General features: G+C 45.3%; 2 protein-coding genes across 4 annotated transcripts in view; one reads left to right on the top strand and one right to left on the bottom strand.

Annotated features, from left to right (window-relative positions):
- Positions 1-9797, bottom strand: part of LOC121563445 (protein phosphatase Slingshot homolog 2) — a 39067-nt gene extending 29270 nt beyond the window's left edge. The window contains exons 1-2 of the mRNA XM_041875367.2: positions 9435-9797; positions 1757-1800 (exon numbers count right to left, since the gene is read on the bottom strand). Coding sequence (XP_041731301.2) covers positions 1757-1800; positions 9435-9497 — 107 coding nt within the window. The 5' untranslated portion in view covers positions 9498-9797. The remainder of the gene's footprint in view (positions 1-1756; positions 1801-9434) is intronic.
- An 890-nt stretch (positions 9798-10687) lies between these two features.
- On the top strand, positions 10688-12525 carry LOC121557165. Of its 3 annotated transcripts, none has more exons than XM_045215521.1 (2): positions 10688-11117; positions 11427-12525. In XM_045215521.1, exons 1-2 carry the CDS (start codon positions 10904-10906, stop codon positions 12515-12517), a joined length of 1305 nt encoding a protein of 434 aa, XP_045071456.1. In that variant the 5' UTR covers positions 10688-10903; the 3' UTR covers positions 12518-12525. The 3 variants fall into 3 exon arrangements, with proteins under 3 accessions (XP_045071456.1, XP_045071450.1, XP_045071454.1); XM_045215515.1 differs by having other exon boundaries at positions 11205-12525; XM_045215519.1 differs by having other exon boundaries at positions 10688-11555; positions 11643-12525.
- Positions 12526-24860: the final 12335 nt, after the last annotated feature.

Genomic DNA, 24860 nt, shown 5'->3' with positions numbered 1-24860 from the left:
CTTTATAGTGCTGTCTTGATGCAAGCCGACTAGCTTACCAAAATAATGGTGTTTGCCATGACTGTGTAAAGTTAGGCTTGTTACAACAATCAACTCAGTCATCAAGTAATGCTATGTAATATCATTATCATGACGTTGTTATGAATATATGAAGGTCGTAGGATGGAGAGTTCAGGTGAAATGCTACTGACAAGAACTATACTTGATGTTAGGCCAAGCTAAGGGGAAGTGATACCCAAACCCAGACAAACACGCCCTTGTTTGTCAGTTCCATGTATACTATAGCCAGGTCCTAATAGCCTATAGAAGGGTTCACCAACCAATTTGGCCCGCATGTGCTTTTATTTGGCCCCCCAAGTTTTCTGAGAAAAAACAAAACATATATATATATATATAAATAAAACAAATTGTGGAATTTTCATTGTTGGACATAAAAGAATGCAAAAACACCAGGGAATCAACTCCATGTGATTTTAATTTAAGCAATCTGTTCCCAAGTATTCCCACGCATAGTAGAGAGACAAGTGATTGTATACAAATGTAAGCAAGGTTTGAAATGATTGTTTTAGTCTAACATTGTATCTGTTTGGGATTCTTGCGGTCAATTTGCAGTCTACAAATTATTTGTAATTATGTTCTGGCTCCACGACCATCCGCTCCAGAACATTAAAAAATTTTTAAAAAATCGGTCCGCGGCTGAATCTAGTTGATGATCCCTGGCCTATAAACGATACTATAGGTTAGCCTATAGGCTACTAACCTATAGGCTAATCTATTATAACCTATAGGCTATGTGAACGGGCCATAATCCAAGAGACACTACTGATAAACCCAACTGCCAAGACAAGTGAACCAACACAAACAGGAACAACAATAACAAGAACAGTGACGTCCTGTCCTTCTATAAACACACACTGACGTCAAGTGGCAGGTAACACAGATATCAGATTCAACCATGCAAATATATCAGCAGGAGTAAACAATTGGAGTAGTCATACACGAGTACTACAAACCAACCCAAATACATATATAGGCTAACTAATTTGCATTTCCAAAATAGCCTAGTGTTTTGGTGGTGCAAAATGGCAACCATTACTCCTTTCCTACCTTTCTCTTGTAAGAACCTAAAACTAAGTGTAAATACAAATTCTGACACAACGATGCTAGTCAAGAGCGAGTCTACATGTTGATAGAAATGTCATTTTCAAGATACTTTAAAATATCTTGTGTGAGATATACTGTAAATTGAAAGGAGATATGCAGTCACTCTTGTTTTGTGCATGGGTGTGTGCGTGTATATGTTTTGGCAATGTACAGCCATTATAATGTTCCTGTTCTGTTCAAGTGTTTACTGAGACCCCTCTGTCAGTCATTGTGCTGCCTGGGTCTGTGGCTAAATGAGAGTCAGTTGACTCTGCAGCAGAGTATGTGAGCGGAGTTGATCCAAGAGACATTATTGATATCAAACCAAATGCCAAGACAGCACATCAACTCTGGTCAACACACTCCCCCTGGTGGACAGTAGCCGGAACTACAGCTGAGCTTCCAGAGGTCCAATGACAGATTTGTCTCAGCTGACTCAGGCACTGAACAACAATAATAATTGAGGAGAAATTCAGCTGGGCCTGGAAGGTTGTCAGTGCAATGCCCAAAAATACTTCATAGTTGTTCGATTACAATACGGTGAGATTGTTTTACTGCTAACAGTAGGCGTCAGCCAATCACGTTAGAGTGACTGGTAATGGTCTAGTCTTACCTCCGGGGCTGGGAGCGACGATCATCCTCACCACTGTCTGCCTCCTGCGGAGAGAGCAGAGAACCAGTCAGAAACCATCATGCACGTACACACTCTAACGTATCCATAAATGGCCTATAGTAATGACACATTTACAGACAGACATACATACATACAGCTGCGGTCACATGAATAGACAAGGTTGCTTTTTCACAATAACCGGCCTGAACAAAGAGAACCATATGAATCAAGTCAAGTGACTCAAATGACTAACAATGAGCCAAACAGATTCCCAGTACTACAGCGATATTAGGAGGTGTGCCACTGCCAGACGTTTTGAACAAGAATGACACATCCAGACAAAACAAGCTTTTAATGTTTAGGCTTGTTAGATTTAAGTGTATAGCTATCTATTAAAGGGAGATTTTGCAACATGTTTTGCACCTAGGAAGAGCGAATTAACCTTATTTTAAAGAGGATAATGAATTCCACATCGGCTAAATGTGCCGCTAAATGTCCACTTTCATCCACGTCATGGAGTTGGCCGTCGTGATATTTCCCAAAACAAGGCAGAATAGATAAAGGTTGAAATGGCTGCCGGCCTGTTTTGAAGCGTCCCTCTCTCTCCTCCACCCCCACCCACCCACCCAGGCCAGGCCCAGCAGTCTGTTGTCCCTGCTCAGACAGACAGGCAGGCCATAATCCCAGTCTGTTCTGCTCCAGTAATCCCCAAACTCAGGGAACTTTCTCCCAGGGATCAGGCTGTCAATCCTGGACACGGCAGCTCTAGCAGATCACCCCCCCCCAAACGGTCAGAGAGAGACTGAACTGGGTTAATAAAGCCCAATGCACCACACACTGGCTACATTCACCATGTCCTATACAGACACATGATGTACATGACACACAGGGGATGGTAAGAAGTGGTCCAGAGAATGCATCTTCATAGAGCAGAGCACACACACAAAACCCCAGACAGAGCCCTATACTCAGGAATACAAAAATGCTTACATTTAGGAATAGTCCATGTAAAGAGATCAACTTGTTGGGTTTGTGTGCATGAACATGCACAAATCAAAAAGCAGACATATCAGTTCATGCTGGACTGTCACACTGAATGTAGCCTACTACAATGGAGGCAAAATGCCTTGGTATAAGCCCTCACACATCAGATGATGTAAATCAGCAGCTGCCACAGCCAGGCAAATGACATTTGAGAAATGCAGTTAAGAAACATGGTGATACAGGATAAATATATGACTCGAGGGAGCCACCAATCCCTTTCCAAAACACTTGACCCACTGTTTTTTCAATGGCAAAAGCAACAGAGGCCAATAGGCTGCTATAGAAAGGTGTTTTAGTGGTGAAGTGGCGGAGAGACCCGCAAGCTTCCTCCTCTCCCCGTGATTAAGTCACCATACATGTTATACTATGTACGGCCCGTCTCCATGGTTACCATGCCACCACATGGAGGAAGGGTGTACAGGGGATTGCATCAAGCCAATGAGAGGGGAGGATTTAGTGTGCTACTAGGCAGATTCCCCCGTCCAGCAACCCCTCTCTCCGATTCGATGTTCAGAATACAGAGTAGGCTTAATTAATAGGCGAGTCAATATTTGACACTTCAGTCTGTGCTGATACTTGCCTAAACAACAGTTAGTGGTATGGGTGAAAGATAGGTCTAAATCAAATAGGCTAGGCCTAAATCTTCCTTGCATGGTGTTAACATCTCTGCTAAAAATGTACTTCAAGTTGGAGCATCAGTGTCCAATGGGATATCAGACACGTGGAGCTAAAGGATATGGTAACACTATGTCCACACACAGCAAAGGCAGTCAACTATAATGCTTTTTCATCATGACCATACATCGTTCCAAGGACGCCAGCCATAATAACCCTGACCTCCATGGCATCTTGCTGTGGTAAACACTTGAGTAAATGAGGGATACAAAGTATATTGAAAGCAGGTGCTTCCACAGAGGTGTGGTTCCTGAGCTAATGAAGCAATTAAAACATCCCATCATGCTTAGGGTCATGTATAAATATAGATTATTTTGGCTACCATGGCTAGAAAAAGAGATCTCCGTGACTTTGAAAGAGGGGTCTCAAAGGAGCATAGGGAAAGGGAAAAGGGGGATACCTAGTCAGTTGCACAACTGAATGCATTCAAGTGAAATGTGTGTACCGCATTTAACCCAACCCCTCTGAATCAAAGCAGTGCGGGGGGCTACCTTAAATCGACATCCACGTCATCGACGGCCGGGGAGCAGTTGTTGTTGGGGGTTTAAAGGGTGTGTGTCTCAGTCATCAGATTTCAACACAATTTAACACTTATGGGAGATTCTGGAGCGGCGCCTGAGACAGCGTTTTCCACTACCATCAACAAAACACCAAATAATGGAATTTCTCGTAGAAGAATGGTGTCGCATCCCTCCAATACAGTTCCAGACACTTGTAGAATATATGCCAAGGAGCATTGCAGCTGTGGTGGCCCAACGCCCTATTAAGACACTTTAGGTTTCCTGTATTTGGGCAGTTACCTGTAAATAGGCTATCTGCTCCTTTCACCTACATAACCTGATTTCTCGGTCTGACTGCTCTTAACACATCATCTCTACATTTCTGTGTTGACCTTTGCTTTAGTTGTTTTCATGGCTGTTTCCCTCATGGTCCTCTTCCCCATTTATACTGGCCTAATGTGATTCAGGCATTGACAACTCACACAGAGATGTCACAGCAAGTATTTTTTCTTTCTCTAGCCCCAGACTGCTCTCAATGGGTACATCCCAAATAGCACCCTATTCCCTATATAGTCCACTACTTTTGACCAAAAGGGAATAAAGTGCCATTTAGGACGAAAACAATATCTAGGGCTAGGCCGGGGGTATGCAACCCTGGTCCAGGAGTGCCGCAGGCACAACATGTTTTTGATTTAACCGACCTGGAAGACCAGGTGTGTTGAATTTAGGCAATCACTGAACTGATCAATTAGCTCAGTTGGTTAGGTGTGGTGCCTAGTTGGGACAAATCCCTACAGTACCTGCGGCACTCCAGGAACAGAGTTGCCTACCCATGGGCTAGGCGTCCAGCTACAACTCTTATGTGGAATCATCAGCTAGTGTATCAGCCAGCCAGGCAACCCTCGATATGTCATAAGGAATCTTCCACAATGCGGGTCATCAAATGTAGTGAGACAGCCATGTCATACTAACCCAGTTTTCATGCAAAACATGAGAATAGCTTGAGCCTAGTTGATGTGGAACTCCATTACATTGTTTTAGCTAGGTCTGTTGTAATAAAATGTACACGTTTTAACTCTATACAGTACAAACATTTATGGCAGTGACTGATTGCAACATTATGATCAACTAGCTATGCTTAGGTAAACTTGTCAACAAAGATTGACACTGACAGATAGCTAAGCTATTGATGAGCTGGCTTCTTTGAGCTCTTTAAGACCATGTATATCATTGACTTGGGGATAAACAGGTCAGATATGCATTGGAATTATTTGCATTGCAAAACAGTCACTATACCTTGCTAGCTAACTACAGTGAGGGAAAAAAGTATTTGATCCCCTGCTGATTTTGTACATTTGCCCACTGACAAAGAAATGATCAGTCTATAATTTTAAATAGTAGGTTTATTTGAACAGTGAGAGAAAATAACAAAAAAATCCAGAAAAACGCATGTCAAAAACGTTATAAAATTATTTGCATTTTAATGAGGGAAATAAGTATTTGACCCCTCTGCAAAACATGACTTAGTACTTGGTGGCAAAACCCTTGTTGGCAATCAGAGGTCAGACGTTTCTTGTAGTTGGATTTTGTCCCACTCCTCTTTGCAGATCTTCTCCAAGTCATTAAGGTTTCGAGGCTGACGTTTGGCAACTCGAACCTTCAGCTCCCTCCACAGATTTTCTATGGGATTAAGGTCTGGAGACTGGCTAGGCCACTCCAGGACCTTAATGTGCTTCTTCTTGAGCCACTCCTTTGTTGCCTTGGCCGTGTGTTTTGGGTCATTGTCATGCTGGAATACCCATCCACGACCCATTTTCAATGCCCTGGCTGAGGGAAGGAGGTTCTCACCCAAGATTTGACGGTACATGGCCCCGTCCATCGTCCCTTTGATGCGGTTAAGTTGTCCTGTCCCCTTAGCAGAAAAACACCCCCAAAGCATAATGTCACCACCGATAAATCTACAATAATCGAGAATTTCAACAAGCATTTTGCTACGGCTGGCCATGCTTTCCACCTGGCTACCACTACCCCGGCCACCAGCTCTGCACCCTCCGCTGCAACTTGCCCATGCCCCCCCGCTTCTCCTTCACACAGCTGATGTTCTGAAAGAGCTGCAAAATCTGGACCCCTACAAATCATCTGGGCTAGACAATCTGGACCCTTTCTTTCTAAAACTAGCTGCCGAAATTTTCGCAACCCCTATTACTAGACTGTTCAACCTCTCTTTCGTAACGTCTGAGATCCCCAGAGATTGGAAAGTTGCCGCGGTCATCCCCCTCTTCAAAGGGGGTGACACTCTAGATCCAAACTGTTACAGACCTATATCCATCCTGCCCTGCCTTTCGAAAGTTTTTAAAGCCAAGTTAACAAACAGATCACCGACCATTTCGAATCCCACCATACCTTCTCCGCTATGCAATCCGGTTTCCGAGCTGGTCATGGGTGCACTTCAGCCACGCTCAAGGTCCTAAACGATATTATAACCACGATCTATAACAGACAGTACTGTGCAGCCGTCTACATCGACCTGGCCAAGGCTTTCGACTGTCAACCACCACATTCTTATTGGCAGACTAAATAGCCTTGGTTTCTCAAATGACTGCCTCGCCTGGTTCACCAACTACTTCTCAGATAGAGTTCAATGTGTCAAATCGGAGGGCCTGTTGTCTGGACCTATGGCAGTCTCTATGGGGGTGCCACAGGGTTCAATTCTTGGGCCGACTCTTTTCTCCGTGTATATCAATGATGTCGCTCTTGCTGCTGGTGACTCTCAGATCCACCTCTACGCAGACAACACCATTTTGTATACATCTGGCCCTTCATTGGACACTGTGTTAACAAACCTCCAAACGAGCTTCAATGCCATACAACACTCCTTCAATAGCCTCAAACTGCTCTTAAACACTAGTAAAACTAAATGCAGGCTCTTCAATCGAACGCTGCTGGCACCCACCCACCCGACTAGAATCACTACTCTCGACGGGTCTGACCTAGAGTATGTGGACAACTACAAATACCTAGGTGTCTGGTTAGACTGTAAACTCTCCTTCCAGATTCACATTAAGAATCTCCAATCCAAAGTTAAATCTAGAATCGGCTTCCTATTTCGCAACAAAGCCTCCTTCACTCATGCTGCCAAATGTGCCCTCGTAAAACTGACTATCCTACCGATCCTTGACTTTGGCAATGTCACTTACAAAATAGCCTCCAACACTCTACTCAGCAAATTGGATGTAGTCTATCACAGTGCCATCTGTTTTGTCACCAAAGCCCCATATACTACCCACCACTGTGACCTGTACGCTCTTGTTGGCTGGTCCTCACTACATATTCGTCGCCAAACCCACTGGCTCCAGGCCATCTATAAATCACTGCTAGGCAAATCCCCGCCTTATCTTAGCTCATTGGTCACCATAGCAACATCCACCCGTAGTATGCGCTCCAGCAGGTATCTCTCACTGGTCATCCCCAAAGCCAACACCTCCTTTGGCCGCCATTCCTTCCAGTTCTCTGCTGCCAATGACTGGAACGAATTGCAAAAATCTCTGAAGCTGGAGACTCTTATCTCCCTCAATAACTTTAAGCATCAGTTGTCAGAGCACCTTACCGACCACTGCACCTGTACAAAGCCCATCTGAAATTAGCCCACCCAACTACCTCATCCCCATATTGATATTTATTTTGCTCATTTGCACCCAAGTATCTCTATTTGCACATCATCTCTTGCACATCTAGCATTCCAGTGTTAATACTAATTGTAATTATTTTGCACTATAGCCTATTTATTGCCTTACCTCCATAACTTGCTACATTTGCACACACTGTATATATATTTTCTGTTGTATTTTTGACTATGTTTTGTTTTACCCCATATGTAACTGTTGTTGTTTTTAATCGCACTGCTTTGCTTTATCTTGGCCAGGTCGCAGTTGTAAATGAGAACTTGTTCTCAACTGGCTTACCTGGTTAAATACAGGTGAAATAAATAAATAAAAATATAAAAGTTTCCACCTTCATGTTTGACGGTGTGGATGGTGTTCTTGCGGTCATAGGTAGCATTCCTCCTCCTCCAAACATGGCGAGTTGAGTTGATGCCAAAGAGCTCCATTTTGGTCTCATCTGACCACAACACTTTCACCCAGTTCTCCTCTGAATCATTCAGATGTTTATTGGCAAACTTCAGACGGGCCTGTATATGTGCTTTCTTGAGCAGCGGGACCTTGCGGGCGCTGCAGGATTTCAGTCCTTCACGGCGTAGTGTGTTACCAATTGTTTTCTTGGTGACTATGGTCCCAGCTGCCTTGAGATCATTGACAAGACCCTCCCGTGTAGTTCTGGGCTGATTCCTCACCGTTCTCATGATCATTGCAACTCCACAAGGTGAGATCTTGCATGGAGCCCCAGGCCGAGGGAGATTGACAGTTATTTTGTGTTTCTTCCATTTGCGAATAATCGCACCAACTGTTGTCACCTTCTCACCAAGCTGCTTGGCGATGGTCTTGTAGCCCATTCCAGCCTTGTGTAGGTCTACAATCTTGTCCCTGACATCCTTGGAGAGCTCTTTGGTCTTGGCCATGGTGGAGAGTTTGGAATCTGATTGATTGATTCCTTCTGTGGACAGGTGTCTTTTATACAGGTAACAAGCTGAGATTAGGAGCACTCCCTTTAAGAGTGTGCTCCTAATCTCAGCTCGTTACCTGTATAAAAGACACCTGGGAGACAGAAACCTTTCTGATCGAGAGGGGGTCAAATACTTATTTCCCTCATTAAAATGCAAATAATTTATAACATTTTTAACATGCGTTTTTTTTTTGTTATTCTGTCTCTCACTGTTCAAATAAACCTACCATTAAAATTATAGACTGATCATTTCTTTGTCAGTGGCAAACATACAAAATCAGCAGGGGATCAAATACTTTTTTCCCTCACTGTAGCGACAAGGTGAGAAACTTCACTGGCTAGCTGGCCGGCCAGCCAGCCATTGCCTTGGCTGTGGTAACTAAGCGACAACTTGTCTGGAAACTGGAAAGTTTAACTTTGTATTTACAAAAGTCAAAAGTGTATATTTATACACAACAACGCAGACAGCTAAAACACATTTCAGTTTAACAATTTCTTAGGAACGCATGCGCACAAAAAAAGCAGGACATAGCCAGCTAACTGTAGTACTGTAGATAACTGGGACACACTTTTCACCCCACTTCGGTACAAAATGATTTTCGTAGCAGGTTAGGAGACCATTTCCACTAACCCTAACCCTTTTCCTAACCTTATCCCCAGTCTCCTGCTACGAAAAGGTCACTTCGGTATCGAAGTGCCGTAAAAAGTGTTTTCCCCTAGCTAACTAGTGCATGGGACAACAACCTGCTTGTTAGCTAGCTATATCCACCCTAAACAATAACAGTAGAATTGAGCCTTAAATCCAGTGCTATGACAGACGACCAAGCTCGACAACTCACCGACACACAGGGGCTTGAGGTAACGCTGGGTGTTGGCGAACGCTGAACAGTGACCAGCGCCATTCAAGGTCCAGGAAACGGATACCTTAGTTAGAGAAAGCAGAGGCGGCGAGATGGTCATAATTTGGGCAGATGATGTGCAAGGAGCCCGAGGATATTCGGTCGTTGCTGACTTCCCTCATATTCAATCAGCAGGGTCTTTTGGCGCATGCGATCCACCGGCCAGCTGTCAAACGACATTGTTTAATGCTGCATTCATAACAGCTCGTACATTCGTAAATACCAGCATACGACTGGGAAAAATCCACTTGAACGGCCTTCCAACTTGTAATTACTAGTGGGAAATCAGCTTTGAGCTCCGACTTCTCCCGCATGCTGAACTCTGACGTCACATACTAAGGAAATGACTTCGATAACAGCATTTTCGGCAGTTAAGTGAAACAACAAAACGTTATTTATAAAAAAAAAAAAGATATGTTATTGTGCCTTTTTAACACTATAATTTGTTTGGAAGCATGATAGCTGTACTTTCAGTTTATGGTTGACACTGCTTGTTTGACATTTGTCAATCAAGTTCAAAGCATGTGAATGCACACAACAGTCCCATTCTCCAAATTTACAAGTTGGCCTAGTACAGGGGTGTCAAACGTACGGCCCGCGGGCCGAATCAGGCCCGCAAACGGGTTTAATCCGGCCCGCGAGATGATTTTGAAAGATTTTTTTTCTTTTTCTTCTTTAATTCAATAAAATAAACTGCTGTTCCAATTGCGTCCACTGGATGGCGCAATAGCAATTGTGTTAAGCAAGCAAACTGTTTATACCGGGGCAGAGCAAGTAGGTCAAGCACGTGCAGCCAATGAGCTACTTTGTTTTGCCCGCGATATTTATTACGGCTTTTACTTTTAACATTATGTGCTTTGGCACCCTCATTGCCCCAATATGTCTCTGTCAAAAAATAGAAAAGTGGACACAGAGTGCAGAGTGTTCCAAGAAAAATGGTCATCCTATTTAATCACGGAATTGAATGGGAAAGCTGTATGTTTGTCTCACTCCCTGGGTCAGAAAGCTCATAATTAGCTGGGTCATCGCAAGCACCAGCACCAGTGTAGATACTACCATGACCTGGTAGTATATGAGGAGCTGTAGGTCATGGGGGCATTTGCCAAAGTCGTAGGAGAAAGCAGTTTAGGGACAGGGACTGCACGTCAAACTAATTGCCAAATGTATCCAAAGAGATGAAATAATGAATTATCTGAATTAATGAATACAATGAGGAGCAGGTTACAACATTCTGGAACACGTGATGTTATAATCAGATTCTTCTATTACATCATGTTGGGTCCATATCTTGTGTATGTTTGACAGTGAACAGTAAACCCAATTCACTTTTACAAAGCACAGCTAGCCAACTAGTAGTTTGACTTGTAATTTGTACTGCCTACTTTTGAAAGACGATTTCTTTAATCAAAATGGCACAGCTCTCCCAGAAGGGTGGGCTGTGCAACATGAAGATGTTATTGTTGGCTGTTATTTTCTGTCTCCTTTCGCCTGTTGCTGCAAATGTGTTGGTGTCTTCAGAGCACAAGACTTTGATGCCAGTGAAGGACCACCCTATTCTGAACAACCCTGATGCTACAAAAGAACAAGTTGATAGTTTACGGGTGAAAGACTATTCTTCTCCAGGTAATGTGGGCCAGTTGACAAAAGGATATTCCTCAAAAAATGTCAAAGACCCCCCGGACTTTGTAGAGCCCCTGATTTCTGCTCCAGAGCACAAGCCGTTGATGCCAGTGAAGGACCACTCTGTTCAGAACAACCCTGATGCTACAAAAGAGACCAATTTTAAGTCATTGCTGGAACAACTTGAGAGTTTACGGGTGAAAGACGATTCTTCTCCAGGTAACGTGGGCCAGTTGACAAAAGGATATTCCTCAAAAAATGTCAAAGACCCCCCGGACTTTGTAGAGTCCCTGCCCCTGATTTCTGTTCCAGAGCACAAGCCGTTGATGCCAGTGAAGGACCACTCTGTTCAGAACAACCCTGATGCTACAAAAGAGACCAATTTTAAGTCATTGCTGGAACAACTTGAGAGTTTACGGGTGAAAGACGATTCTTCTCCAGGTAACGTGGGCCAGTTGACAAAAGGATATTCCTCAAAAAATTCTAAAGAGCCCTCGGAGCTTGTAGAGCCCCTGATTTCTGTTCCAGAGCACAGGCCTTTGATGCCAGTGAAGGACCACCCTGTTCAGGACATCCCCAATGTTGCAAAATGGACCAAAATGGTGCAAGTGGACCAGATGCTGGAACAACTTCAGAGGATGAAAGATGATACTTTCCCAGGTAAAGCTAAAGTCCCACAGATGCTTGTGGAGAAACGTATTCCTTATCTACAGGCTTACAAGCAAAAAGCATTGCAAGGTGACAACAACGTCTTCAAAGAAAATCTTCAGGCTCCAGCTCCAAAAGCTCAGAAGAGCACCCTGAAGATCAAACCCAGAGTCAACATATTGACTGACCCTTCTTACTCCGAGCCACTTGTGAAGGTGAACCTGATTTTGGGGCTCGTTTTCTATGGCTTCATCGTAATAGTGGTTCTCTATGATGCTGTGAGAATCTCCAAGGAGGCTAGAAGGCGATCTGATGCTATTGCCACTGCCAGGTTGAAGAAAAGGGAACCAGCCACCGCTGAACCACAGACACTGGCATCCAGAGTTCGGGAGAGCATCTCTTCACGGTTTGGTTTGAAACAAGCATCATCCACACCACAGTGTGCCCCCATTTCTGACGATTCTGCAAAAGAGTTGCAGAAGTCAAAGGAGTTCATCTCCACTAAGGACAAATCTGAGTCGGAAAAGAGACCTGGAAAGAGTGCTGTCAGCCTGAGAGAGTGTGAGCCGCCTCTGCCTAGCATCCCAGATAACTTCCTTGTGCCTGACTCTGAGCCTGCCATCCAGGTGGCATTGAACCCATTCGACACCAAGCTAGCCAAAGTTGTATCTGACAATGCTGAGGCATCCAACTACGAGGCAACCGAGAAGCCCTGCTACACACAGTCTGGGCTCACTGAGGTTTGCGTCAATTAAGACTGAGGACTACTCTTAAACCAAGTGATATTGAATAAAAGCTGCAGATATTACATCTCCAAATGAGATCACATGGAGACTGCCACCTTTGAAGACTTCCATTTTCTGTTTGTAATTTAATTTCTTTAGAATAGTAATAAAAATATATTGCATTTAAAACATATGTTTCAAGTTATTTTTGGGGTATTTTGATTTGTTGTTGTACTGTTGTGTTGTAAATGCAATAGGCAACATTATTTAATTTATAAAATAATATATTTTTCAGAGAAAAAAAATAGTTAAACATTAAAGAGATTCTTCTGTACTTTTGTATACTTTTTTGCCAGTAGTTCTGAAAGTAGCACTCACGAGCCAAAAGTGTTCCCCGAGAATTGCGTACTACGTCACATATGTGCAGATACAGTGCCTTCAGAATGTATTCATACCCCTTGACTTAATCCACATTTTGTTGTGTTACAGCCTGAATTCAAAATTTATTAAATAGATTTTTTCACACCCATCTACACAACATACAGAAATATCTAATTTGCATAAGTATTCACACCCCTGAGTCAATACATGTTATAATCACCTTTGGCAGCAATTACAGGTGTGAGTCTTTCTAGGTAAGCCTCTAAGTAGTATATTCCCATTTGTTATAAAAGCAGCAAAACCATGCTGGAATCTATCCGGCAAGGATGGAAGAAAAATTATGCGGTCCTACACGTTTGAAAATTACATTTTGACATGAGGCTCCTCTCACCAAATAGCTAATTACATAAGTCAATGGTTAAACGGTATGCAGCTGAGTGAACTGCAATGGATATGAAAAGGCAATACCCTCTGGACACAAACTGCTTGAATCAACGTTGTTTCAACGTAATTTCAACCAAAAATGTCAATGTGATGACTTTGAATCAACGTGGAAAACTGATTGGATTTGCAAAAAAGTAATCAACAAGGGATTTTAGTATTTTTTTCACCCAACTTTTAACCTAAATCCAATGACATGGTACATTTTTTGTTGGTTTTACGTTAGTTGACAACTCAACCAAATGAAAATCAAAACTAGATGTTGAACTGAGGTCTGTGCCCACTGGGTAGTTCCTGTGAGACTTCTGTAAATGTACAGTGCCTTCCAAAAGTATTCATACCCCTTGATTTATCCCACATTTTGTTCTGTTACAGCCTTAATTCAAAATGGATTAAATATATTTTTTTCTACACACAGTAACCCATAATGACAATGTGAAAATATGTTTTTAGAAATGTTTGAACATTTATTGAAAATGAAATACAGAAATATATACTTTACATAAATATTCACACCCCTTAGTGAATACTTTGTAGAAGCACCTTTGGCGGCAATTACAGCTTTGAAATGTCTTGGGTATGTCTGTATCAGCCTTGCACATCTGGATTTGGCCTTTCAGATTTTCTCAAACTCTTAAATTAGATGGGGAGTGGCAGTGAACAGCAATCTTCAAGTCTTTCCACAGATTTTCAATGGGATTCAAGTCTGGCTGGGCCACTCAAGGACTTTCACATTCTTGTTCTGAAGCCATTCCAGTGTTGCTTTGACTGTATGCTTGGGGTTATTGTCCTGTTGGAACGTAAATCTTCGAACCAGTCTAAGGTTATTATTATTATTATTATTATTAAGGTTGTTTGTACTCTGAAGCAGGTTCTCATCAAGGATTTGCCTGTATTTGGCTCCATTCATGGTTCACTCTATCCTTACCAGTCTCCCAGTCCCTGCTGCTGAAAAGCAACCACCATGCTTCACGGTAGGAATGGTGTTAAGACGGGTGATGAGCTGTGCCTGGTTGTCTCCAGACATAGCGCTTTTCATTCAGAACAAAGACTTCAATTTGTCTCATCAGACCACAGAATGTTTTGCCTTATGATCTCAGAGTCTTTCACGTGCCTTTTTGCAAACTCCAGGAGTGCTGTCATGTGCCATTTTCTAAGGAGTGCCTTCCGTCTGGCCACTCTCCCATAAAGCCTAGATTGGTGAAGCGCTGTAGAGACTGTTGTCCTTCTGGCCATCTCAGCCAAGGAACTCCCTGACCAAGGGCCTTCTTGCCCGGTCGGACGGCCAGCTCTAGGCAGAGTCTGGGTAGTTCCATATTTTTTAAATTTTCCAATGATGTAGACCACTGTGCTCTTGGAAACTTTCAAAGCTCTAGAAATTGTTTTATACCCTTCCCAGATATATGCCTCATCACTGGGACTTCATGGTATAGTCTCTGCTCGTACTAGTGACCCGCAGTGTCTGTCATTATACCCTGATGAAGACAGCTTGTCTGTCGAAACGTTGGTTATTAGGATATAAAATTATTGCACCTGAGCTCCTAGAGTGTGCGGCTTTCCTTTTCTTTTTCAATAGTCTCTGCTCGGACATGCATTTCTTCTTATTTGTTATCATGCCGTTTGCACATTTTGTTTATGCATGCCGCCACCTACTGTGTGCTAGTGTGTGTGCAATCACGTTACATTTGTGATACAACAAATATAAAAAGGAGGAAAAATAACAAATTGCACCACCAACCAGCCCTACAACGGTATACCACTATTTAAAAAAAAATAAGTCTCAAAACATCTTACAACACCCTTTGCACTAATCTTACTCTGGCCACTTCAACCTGCCTCTGTCGCACTGGACACTTCCGATCCCCAGCAACATGTGTACCTCTACAGTTGACACACAGGTTTATCCACCAAAACTACACAATCCTCTGTCCCATGCCCTCCTGCACACTTCCCACATCTTGGAATCTTCCTCCTACACACTGCTGCGACATTACCATAAATGTTGCACCTGAATCAATGCAGTGGATAACTGATATATCCTAACATTACTTTCTCTGGTAGAGACTCTGACTCAAAACTTAAAAGGACTGACAGTGACTCCTCTGTTTCACCATGCTCCTCACCTGATCTGCATCGCACCAAACGGTGGGTGTCACAAACACCAGGAATTTTCAACTTCAATTGCTCCACCTCCATACTTAACGCTACCCCAGAAATCACTCCTTCCAGTGGTGCCCTGTTCATAAGAGCAAGAAACAGATCTTGAAGTTACGTGACACGGAGTGCCTGTTCCCTCTGGGCAGAAGAAACACAAACAAATATCACAAGTCCACTACAGGTTACCGTCACTGATTCAACTGCACCCAACTCATTTCTCTTTCATGAAACCACAAATGGATCCGCCAAAAGGTAAGTGTCTAATTTCTCCATAAATTTCACTCCTACTGGACCAGATTCTTCTTTATCATGTCCAACGATGCCAAGCTCGGGTTCCACGCTCTTCATCACACCTTCAACCTCACTTAACTCGCCCTCATGCACTTCCATCTCCCCTCCAGAACTCAGTCTGGCTCAAGGCTCACTCTGTTTGCACTTGACACCAATCTTCTTCGACCCCCTATCTCTATTTTTATCGCCATCTTCCTCAGATGCAAATCCAATCTCTGCTTTCCTCATTCTCTTCAACCTCCTCTTCCTATGCCTCCATTCATCCTCAGAAAACCACGTTTCTGTGTCCCTGTCCCAATATTCCTGTTGTTGTCCCATGATTCCTCGTACGACATCCCGCATACATGTCTCTTGACCGAAGCAGCACACTAAGCAATGTTTTTACATGCAATTCTTCTTCTTATTCTTCCTTGGGTTTTATGGCGGACTACAACCCAAAAAGGTGTATTGCCGCCACCAACTGGACGGGGTAAAAAAAAACGGTAAAAATAAAATACTCCATGCAACTCCTCCGCCGAGAAGTTTTTCAGTCCCAGGAACCGCTCCGCCATAGCCACAATGATATCTATTTTCCTGAAAATCCTCTCCACCTTGGTAGTGCCATTAATCACCATAGCTATAAAGGCCACAAAGTCCACCTTCTTAACCTTTTAAATATCTGGGTCCTGCTGGTGAAAGGCAACCCCTGAAGGCCTATCCACCACCATGGACTCTTCGGGAGCACCATTTGAACCCTCAACCCTTTTAACAGCCGCTGCATATGAAATGCTCTGGACAGCCCTGACTTTGGCCACCTCCTTCTCTTTTACCCTTGTCAGGCATTCAAAAGACGTGGCTTCATGGTTCCCACCCCAATTGCAACATGTCACATTTTCATACCTTTTAAAACACATTATATTATATTTTCTACAACTTGGACATCTCAGCTTCTCCCTTCTGCAAACACTTGAAACATGTCTAAAAGCTTTACAGTGATCACACTGCATTGGTCTTGGGATAAATGATCTGACTCTGTAGTTTATATACCCCAACTGCACTTGAGTAGGGAGAGACTCCATATCAAAAAACAAAAGAACAGATAGACTCTTCACTTTTTCTTCATTCACCACACGATTTATCCGACGTGTGTCAATCACTCCAGGAATATTTTTAATCTCTGTAACATCGACTTCCCACGTGACGCCAGATATTACCCCCTTTGATTGGTGCCCTGTTCCGAAGAGACACATACGAGACGCAACACACTTTCCTTCTGATCCTCAGAAGTACAAAAAAATCTAAACAAACCCGCCTCTCGTTATCGGCACTTTACCCAGCACTCTCTCCACCAGTTTGGATATCTTAAATGGATTCTTCAAGATTGGTAATCCGATCAGCTGCTCCTCATGAATAAACCGTTCTCTTACAAGATAAGAAGAGATATTCTTTTGGACAATAGTTAAATTCTCCTGGATTCCACCACCATTAGATTCAAGCTCCACATCAGCTTCCGCCATCTTTTCCTCCAAAACCCCCACCTCTGACATGCACTGTCAACTGTGAGACCTTATATAGACAGGTGTGTTTCATTCTAAATCATGTCCAAACAATTGAATTGGCCACATGTGGACTCTAATCAAGTTGTAGAGACATCTCAAGGATGATCAAAGGAAATTGGATGCACCTGAGCTCAATTTGGAGTGTCATAGCAAAGGGGTGTGAATACTTGTTTTCACTTTGTCATTATGGGGTATTGTGTGCAGGTGAGAAAAACATATATCAATTGAATTCAGGCTGTAACACAAAATGTGGATGAATACCTTTCTGAAGGCACTGTAGCTTTTTCAGAAGGATTTTTAAAGAGAGCTTTTCAGGGAGCTTTTATCCAGAGTTTCAGGTCATTTTACAGAATGTTGGTTTGAAAAGGAAATGTGACTTCTGTCACATCCCAAATACCATGCCCTAGCCTGCACTTCCTCTTGTATGCAACCAAGGGGAAGAAATTGGAAAAGAAAACACAAGAACATCTTGTGCAAAAATACTGGCGCCAATGTATTTTCCAAGTAGACTCCACGTCACAGTATGTTGACAGATTATGTTGAAACAGTGGGATGGGCCCAGTTGGATGGGTTTAGCCCCTCTTGAGGTTCTTGAGAGAGCGGGGAAAGGAAGTGAGAGAAGGGAAGAAGTCCATTCAAGCAGCAGCAAGGGATAAAAAAATAGACTGAATGACACTGAAGAGGTACATTGACAAAAAATAAAACAAACATGTACCTGGGCGAAAGAGAGGCTATGATAGAGTAGCAGAGGCACACAAGGTCTTAGCTCATGGAGTCTGAGCTCGCTAAACATATTAAGAATCTCACAGATCAGTTTCATGGGCTTAGTTGCCTCAAATGCAGAGAACAGAATTGGCACATCGAAACAACATCCCTGTACCAGACAACAGGTCAAGAAATGGAAAGGTAAGTGATATTGAACAGTGAGATCTATTTATGAATGTAGGCATACATTTAAGATATACAATATACCACACCCCCATTACATGAATTAAACTTTGACCTTCCAGCACCATCACCCACTGTCACAGGACACCATCACCCACTTACCCCAAGGCAGCTCAACTTACCCTGACCCTATGCTCAACTTACCCCCTACCCGGGGTAAGTTGTGCCAAGAGACTACTTTTTTTGGGACAATCTGTGTTTTCAAAACCGGTATGTTTATATGAATTCTGATTATTTCCAGGGATACATAACATCCTGAAATATATGTAGATATCGTTGTTAGAAATAATACTATATTTCCCCTATTGTGAAAAGGCCTACCAATTAAGTGTCAAAATAAAAGGGAGGGAATCTATCATATGAACCACACACTGCTCTGCAGTGCAGCTGAGCTGAGCGATGAGGTCATGTTTCAGTGGCTGTGACTCCTCCCTCCCTCCCTTTGCATCATCTCATTATCAACAAGTGATCTTTCTCCTTCCCTTAGTGACCATCAAACAGAGACCTGTGCCTAGCAACCAGCAGACGCCACCCCTACACACACTGGGGAGGGTGTTGTTGGCTACAGGGGTAGATAGAGATTTGAGGTGCAGAGATTAATTTCCATAGGGTTGTTTATTGACTGCCTGCATTTCCACCATCCTTTGGGAATTGTACTCAAGGGGAGAGAAATGTGAGGATTGGAATGTTGTCAATCCATTTCACACACAAGGAGAACGAGAAAAGGTAAACAAGGAATCTGATACAGAAGGCAAAGGTAAAAGAAAACATGAATACATTTTAGTCTAGGTCAGGGGGTTATTTGTGTATTTTGCATAAATTAATCACATTTTGTAGGGTCATTTATTATGCATCAATTACTCTTGGTTATTAACCTCTTAAGCATTCGGATGCTTTTTTTCAATTTTCGCCTAAAATGACCCAAATACCCAAATCTACTGTCTGTAGGTCAGGACCTGAAGCAAGGATATGCATATTCTTGATACCATTTGTGTCACGAGTTACAAAGCCAGAACCCAGAAGCAGACCAGGACAAGGTAAGTTGAAACGAAGGTGAGTGTTTATTTACAAATTCAAGAGTGATGCTGAATAATCCAGGGAACAGAGCGGGCGGCGTTGATTAGTTGTTGGGGGTGCAGTGGTTGATCCCATCATGGCTCGGCAGCCGCCGACCACCAGGCAGAGGTTGGATGAAGGTTCCGGACGAGTGACTGCAGATGGAACAAAACGGAGGTAAATAAACAACAAACCAACAAGGTGCAAAAACAACAAAACTAACGCTAGAAGCTCTAAGACTGATACTCTGGTAAACCTACTGTTCATGGCTAACGATCCGGCAGGGAATGGATGTTAGGCCAGAGCCTAAGAAGGGTGATGATCAGGACCAGGTGTGCAGATTGCTGATGGGATGCAGGTGCGGAAATCAAGAGAGCTCCCCGGAGCGTTCCAGAACCCTCGGGAAACTGGAGATCACGAGCAGAAAAACTAGTCCACAGACAGGACCCGACTCAGACTGCCGGGATCGTTACAGTACCCCCCCTCCGACGAACGCCACCGGGCGGACTCCCGGAGCGCCAGGATGGAGGCGGTAGAAGTCACGGATGAGGTCAGCATCTAGGATCTGTCGCCGCCGAATCCAACTCCTCTCTTCAGGACCATACCCCTCCCAGTCCACGAGATACTGGAAACCCCGGCCCCGCCGTCTGGAATCCATGATGCGTCGCACCGTGTAGGCAGGACCACCTCCGATCATCCGAGGAGGAGGAGGAGGAGGTGGAGGAGGCAACAGAGGACTGAGGAAAACAGGCTTGAGGCAGGAGACATGAAAGGTGGGATGGACTCTGAGCGTCCTCGGTAGTTTGAGTCGAACTGCCACTGGATTGATCACCTTCTCCACCACAAACGGACCAATGAACTTCGGTAACAACTTCCTAGACTCAGTCCGTAACGGAAGATCCCGTGTGGCCAACCAGACCCTATCTCCGATGGTATAGGTGGGAGCGGGGATCCGGCGACGATTCGCCTGGAGCTGATACCGGTCCGAAACTCTAAGGAGTGCCTTTCTGGCCCGATGCCAGGTCCGGTGGCAACGACGAATATGGGCCTGAACAGAGGGCACTGAGAGCTCCTTCTCCTGAGAAGGGAACAAGGGAGGTTGGTAGCCATACAGGCACTGGAAGGGAGACATCCCAGTGGCAGATGTAGGGAGAGTATTGTGGGCATACTCAACCCAAGGCAACTGAGAGACCCAGGAGGTGGGGTTGGAAGAGACCAGGCAGCGTAGCGTGGATTCCATCTTCTGGTTGGCTCTCTCCGCCTGACCATTGGATTGGGGGTGAAAACCAGATGTGAGACTGACTGTAGCTCCAATGGCCAAACAGAAGGACTTCCAGACAGCAGAGGTAAACTGAGGGCCACGGTCGGAAACGATATCACTGGGCAAACCGTGGACCCTGAAAACCTCCCTAACCAGGATCTCGGACGTCTCCGAGGCAGAGGGAAGCTTGGCAATTGGCACAAAGTGGGCGAACTTGCTGAATCTGTCCACGATAGTCAGAACGACCGTGTTCCCCTCAGAAGCGGGCAACCCAGTGACGAAGTCCAGGGCCAGATGCGACCATGGTCGCCGGGGAATAGGAAGGGGGTGAAGTAGTCCAGAGCTGGGCCGATTGGTACTCTTATTCTGCGCACACACTGGACAGGCAGCAACAAAACCCCGAGTATCCTCGGCCATGGCAGGCCACCAAAAAGCGTCTGCGAAGAAACGCCATCGTCCGAGCCACGCCAGGGTGACAAGCCATCTTGCTGGCGTGGGACCATTTGAGGACAGCAGGACGAACCGACTCAGGCACAAACAACCGACCGGGTGGACCGTTACCGGGACCGGGCTGAGTCCGAAGGGCCGCCATCACCTCCTCCTCAATCTTCCACATAACTGCTCCCACGACGCAGTTCCGGGGGAGAATTGTCTCGGTCTTGGACCCACTCTCCTCCGTCTTGGAGAACATCCGGGACAAGGCGTCCGCCTTGCCGTTCTTAGATCCAGGTCGGAACGTCAGGGAAAAATTGAATCGTCCGAAAAACAACGACCACCTGGCCTGACGGGGAGTTGAGACGTCTAGCCGATTGCACGTAAGCAAGATTCTTGTGGTCAGTCCAGACAATAAACGGTTGCTCCGCCCCCTCCAACCAGTGGCGCCACTCCTCCAAGGCAAGTTTCACCGCGAGAAGCTCCCGGTTACCCACATCGTAATTCCTCTCCGCAGGCGAAAGGCGACGAGAGTAGTAGGCGCAGGGATGGAGTTTACTGTCCGTGGAGCATCGCTGCGACAGGATGGCGCCAACTCCCACATCAGACGCGTCCACTTCAACGACGAACTGACGGGCCGTGTCCGGTTGAGAGAGAATCGGTGCGTTGGTGAATCGCCTCTTCAAATCCAGAAACGCTCGATCCGCCTCCGGATTCCACTTGAAGGTCCTGATACTGGAAGTCAAGGCAGTTAACGGAGCGGCCACACGGCTGTAATCCCGGATGAATCTGCGGTAGAAATTCGCAAACCCCAAAAATCTCTGGAGCTGCAATCTCGTACCGGGCTGGGCCCATTCCAGAACCGCTCTAACCTTCTCCTGGTCCATCCTAATCTCTCCCCTGGAGATGATGTACCCGAGAAAGGATGTCGTGTGGGCGTGAAACTCGCACTTCTCGGCCTTCACGAACAGGCGATTCTCCAACAATCGCTGCAGAACCTGCCGGACATGCTGGACGTGGTCGGAAGGTTCCTTCGAGAAGATCAGAATGTCATCCAGGTAAACAAACACAAAGAGACCGATCATATCTCTCAGGACGTCGTTCACCATACTCTGGAATACCGCTGGAGCATTGGTCAGTCCAAACGGCATCACCTGATACTCGAAGTGACCCATCGGTGTATTGAAACCCGTCAACCACTCGTCCCCCTCTCTGATCCGGACCATGTGATACGCATTGCGTAGGTCTAGCTTGGTGAACACCGTAGCACCCTGTAAGGAGTCGAAGGCAGAACTCATCAAGGGCAGGGGATACTTGTTCTTGACCGTGATGTCATTCAACCCCCGATAATCAATACACGGTCGAAGAGAGCCATCCTTCTTACCCACAAAGAAGAATCCTGCCCCCAGGGGTGATGACGAGGGACGAACGAGACCAGCAGCTAGGGACTCCTTGATGTAGGTCTCCAAAGCCTCACGTTCAGGTCGGGAGATACTGTATAACCTTCCCTTGGGGTAGACAGCTCCAGGGAACAGGTTGATGGCACAATCATATGGTCGGTGGGGAGGGAGTGACAGAGCCTTCTGCTTACTGAAAACTTCCCCAAATCGTGATATGTCTCGGGAACCAGGGACAAATCTGGGGGTTTAGCCTCAATCACCTGACTGGGAACCGAATGGGAACAGGCAGTCTTGAGACAGTTAGCATGACAATCAAGGCTCCAACTCGTTACCTTGCCCGTCACCCAATCGAACGTGGGATTGTGTTCCTTCAGCCAGGGGTATCCAAGGACCAGAGGAACATGGGAAGACGGCAGAATGAAGAATGAAATCATCTCAGAATGATTCCCCGACAACAGCATCTTAACCGGTTCAGTCCTCATCGTGATACGTGCCAGACTACTGCCGTCCAGAGTGGTAGCTTCAATGGCTTCCGGCAATTGCTCCTTGGAAAGCCCCAGCTGTTCCACCAACTCGGCATCTAGAAAGCTTCCATCGGCACCTGAATCGATAAAGCGTTAATCGCTAAGCTCTGATTCCTGTTCATAAGGGTAGCCGGAAACGGGGTCTGACAGAGGTATTGAGAGGTCGAAACTGGCTCGCTAAAAGTCCTCCCAACTTTAGCGAGCCGCGCAGTTTGACGACCGCCGGGAACCAGTGGCGAGGTAATGTACCGAACCACCACAGTAGAGGCAACAGTTAGTCCTACGTCTGTGTTGGCGCTCCTCCTTGGTTAACCCGTGCCGCCCCACTTGCATGGGTTCAGAATCGGGAGACAGAACCTCTCCACTAATCCTGTGTGGTGGCCGATGATCGACGTATTCTGATCCAATCCCCGACCCGACTGGAACCTGAGAAGCTGATCGGTTGGACGGAACCCCTTGCTTCTCCCTCCTTCGCTCTCGGACTCGATTATCCACCCGAATAGACAAGGCTACCAAGCTGTCCAGGTCACTAGGCTCCGGATAGGAGATCAACTCATCCTTGAGCTGCTCCGACAGACCCTGGTAAAAGGCCGCTTGCAGAGACTCCTCATTCCACCCACTCTCCACAGCCAACGTCTTGAACTCGATCACGAAGTCGGCCATGCTGCGAGTTCCTTGGCGAAGCGAAAACAGGCGCCTAGCTGCGTCCCTCCCTCGGACGGAATGGTCGAAGAGCTTCCTCATCTCGGCCGTGAACCCCTGGTATGAAGCCATGCAGGGATCCTGTCGTTCCCAAACGGCTGAAGCCCACTCCAGCGCTCGACCACGCAGCAACTCAATCACAAAGGCTATCCTAGCCTTGTCTGTGGCATAAGAGTAGGGCTGTAGATCGAACACTAATCCACACTGCATAAGGAAGGAACGGCATCGTCCCAGCTCCCCCTCATATTTATCCGGCGTCGGAACCTTGGGCTCACGGAAGGACACAGCTCCAGAAGCGGCAGGCGAGATGGGTGAAACCGGTAGTGGATCCTCCACCGGAAACTTGCGTTGGTTCTGGACCTCCGTCAGACCGGTAGAAAGGTTCCGAACTGACAACGCGATCTCCTGTAGTACCGTGCTATGATGGCCCAACATCTTCTCCTGATGGGTAATGGCATGGCGAACAGAGTCCAGGTCCGCTGGGTTCATTACTGGCCGGATCGTTCTGTCACGAAGTTACAAAGCCAGAACCCAGAAGCAGACCAGGACAAGGTAAGTTGAAACGAAGGTGAGTGTTTATTTACAAATTCAAGAGTGATGCTGAATAATCCAGGGAACAGAGCGGGCGGCGTTGATTAGTTGTTGGGGGTGCAGTGGTTGATCCCATCATGGCTCGGCAGCCGCCGACCACCAGGCAGAGGTTGGATGAAGGTTCCGGACGAGTGACTGCAGATGGAACAAAACGGAGGTAAATAAACAACAAACCAACAAGGTGCAAAAACAACAAAACTAACGCTAGAAGCTCTAAGACTGATACTCTGGTAAACCTACTGTTCATGGCTAACGATCCGGCAGGGAATGGATGTTAGGCCAGAGCCTAAGAAGGGTGATGATCAGGACCAGGTGTGCAGATTGCTGATGGGATGCAGGTGCGGAAATCAAGAGAGCTCCCCGGAGCGTTCCAGAACCCTCGGGAAACTGGAGATCACGAGCAGAAAAACTAGTCCACAGACAGGACCCGACTCAGACTGCCGGGATCGTTACAATTTGAAAGGAAACACTTTGAAGTTTGTGGAAATGTGAAATTAATGTAGGAGAATATAACACATTAGATCTGGTAAAAGATAATACAAACAAAAAAACATGCATTTTCTATATATATTTTTTTACATCATCTTTGAAATGCAAGAGAAAGGCCACAATATATAATATTGCAGTTTAGGCGCAATTTAGATTTTGGCC

The sequence above is a fragment of the Coregonus clupeaformis genome, chromosome 5, assembly GCF_020615455.1.
Source record: "Coregonus clupeaformis isolate EN_2021a chromosome 5, ASM2061545v1, whole genome shotgun sequence".
In the NCBI taxonomy this organism is placed as follows: Eukaryota; Metazoa; Chordata; class Actinopteri; order Salmoniformes; family Salmonidae; genus Coregonus; species Coregonus clupeaformis.
The sequence above is the reverse complement of the archived record's forward strand: the minus strand, read 5'-3'. Positions and strand labels throughout refer to the sequence as shown.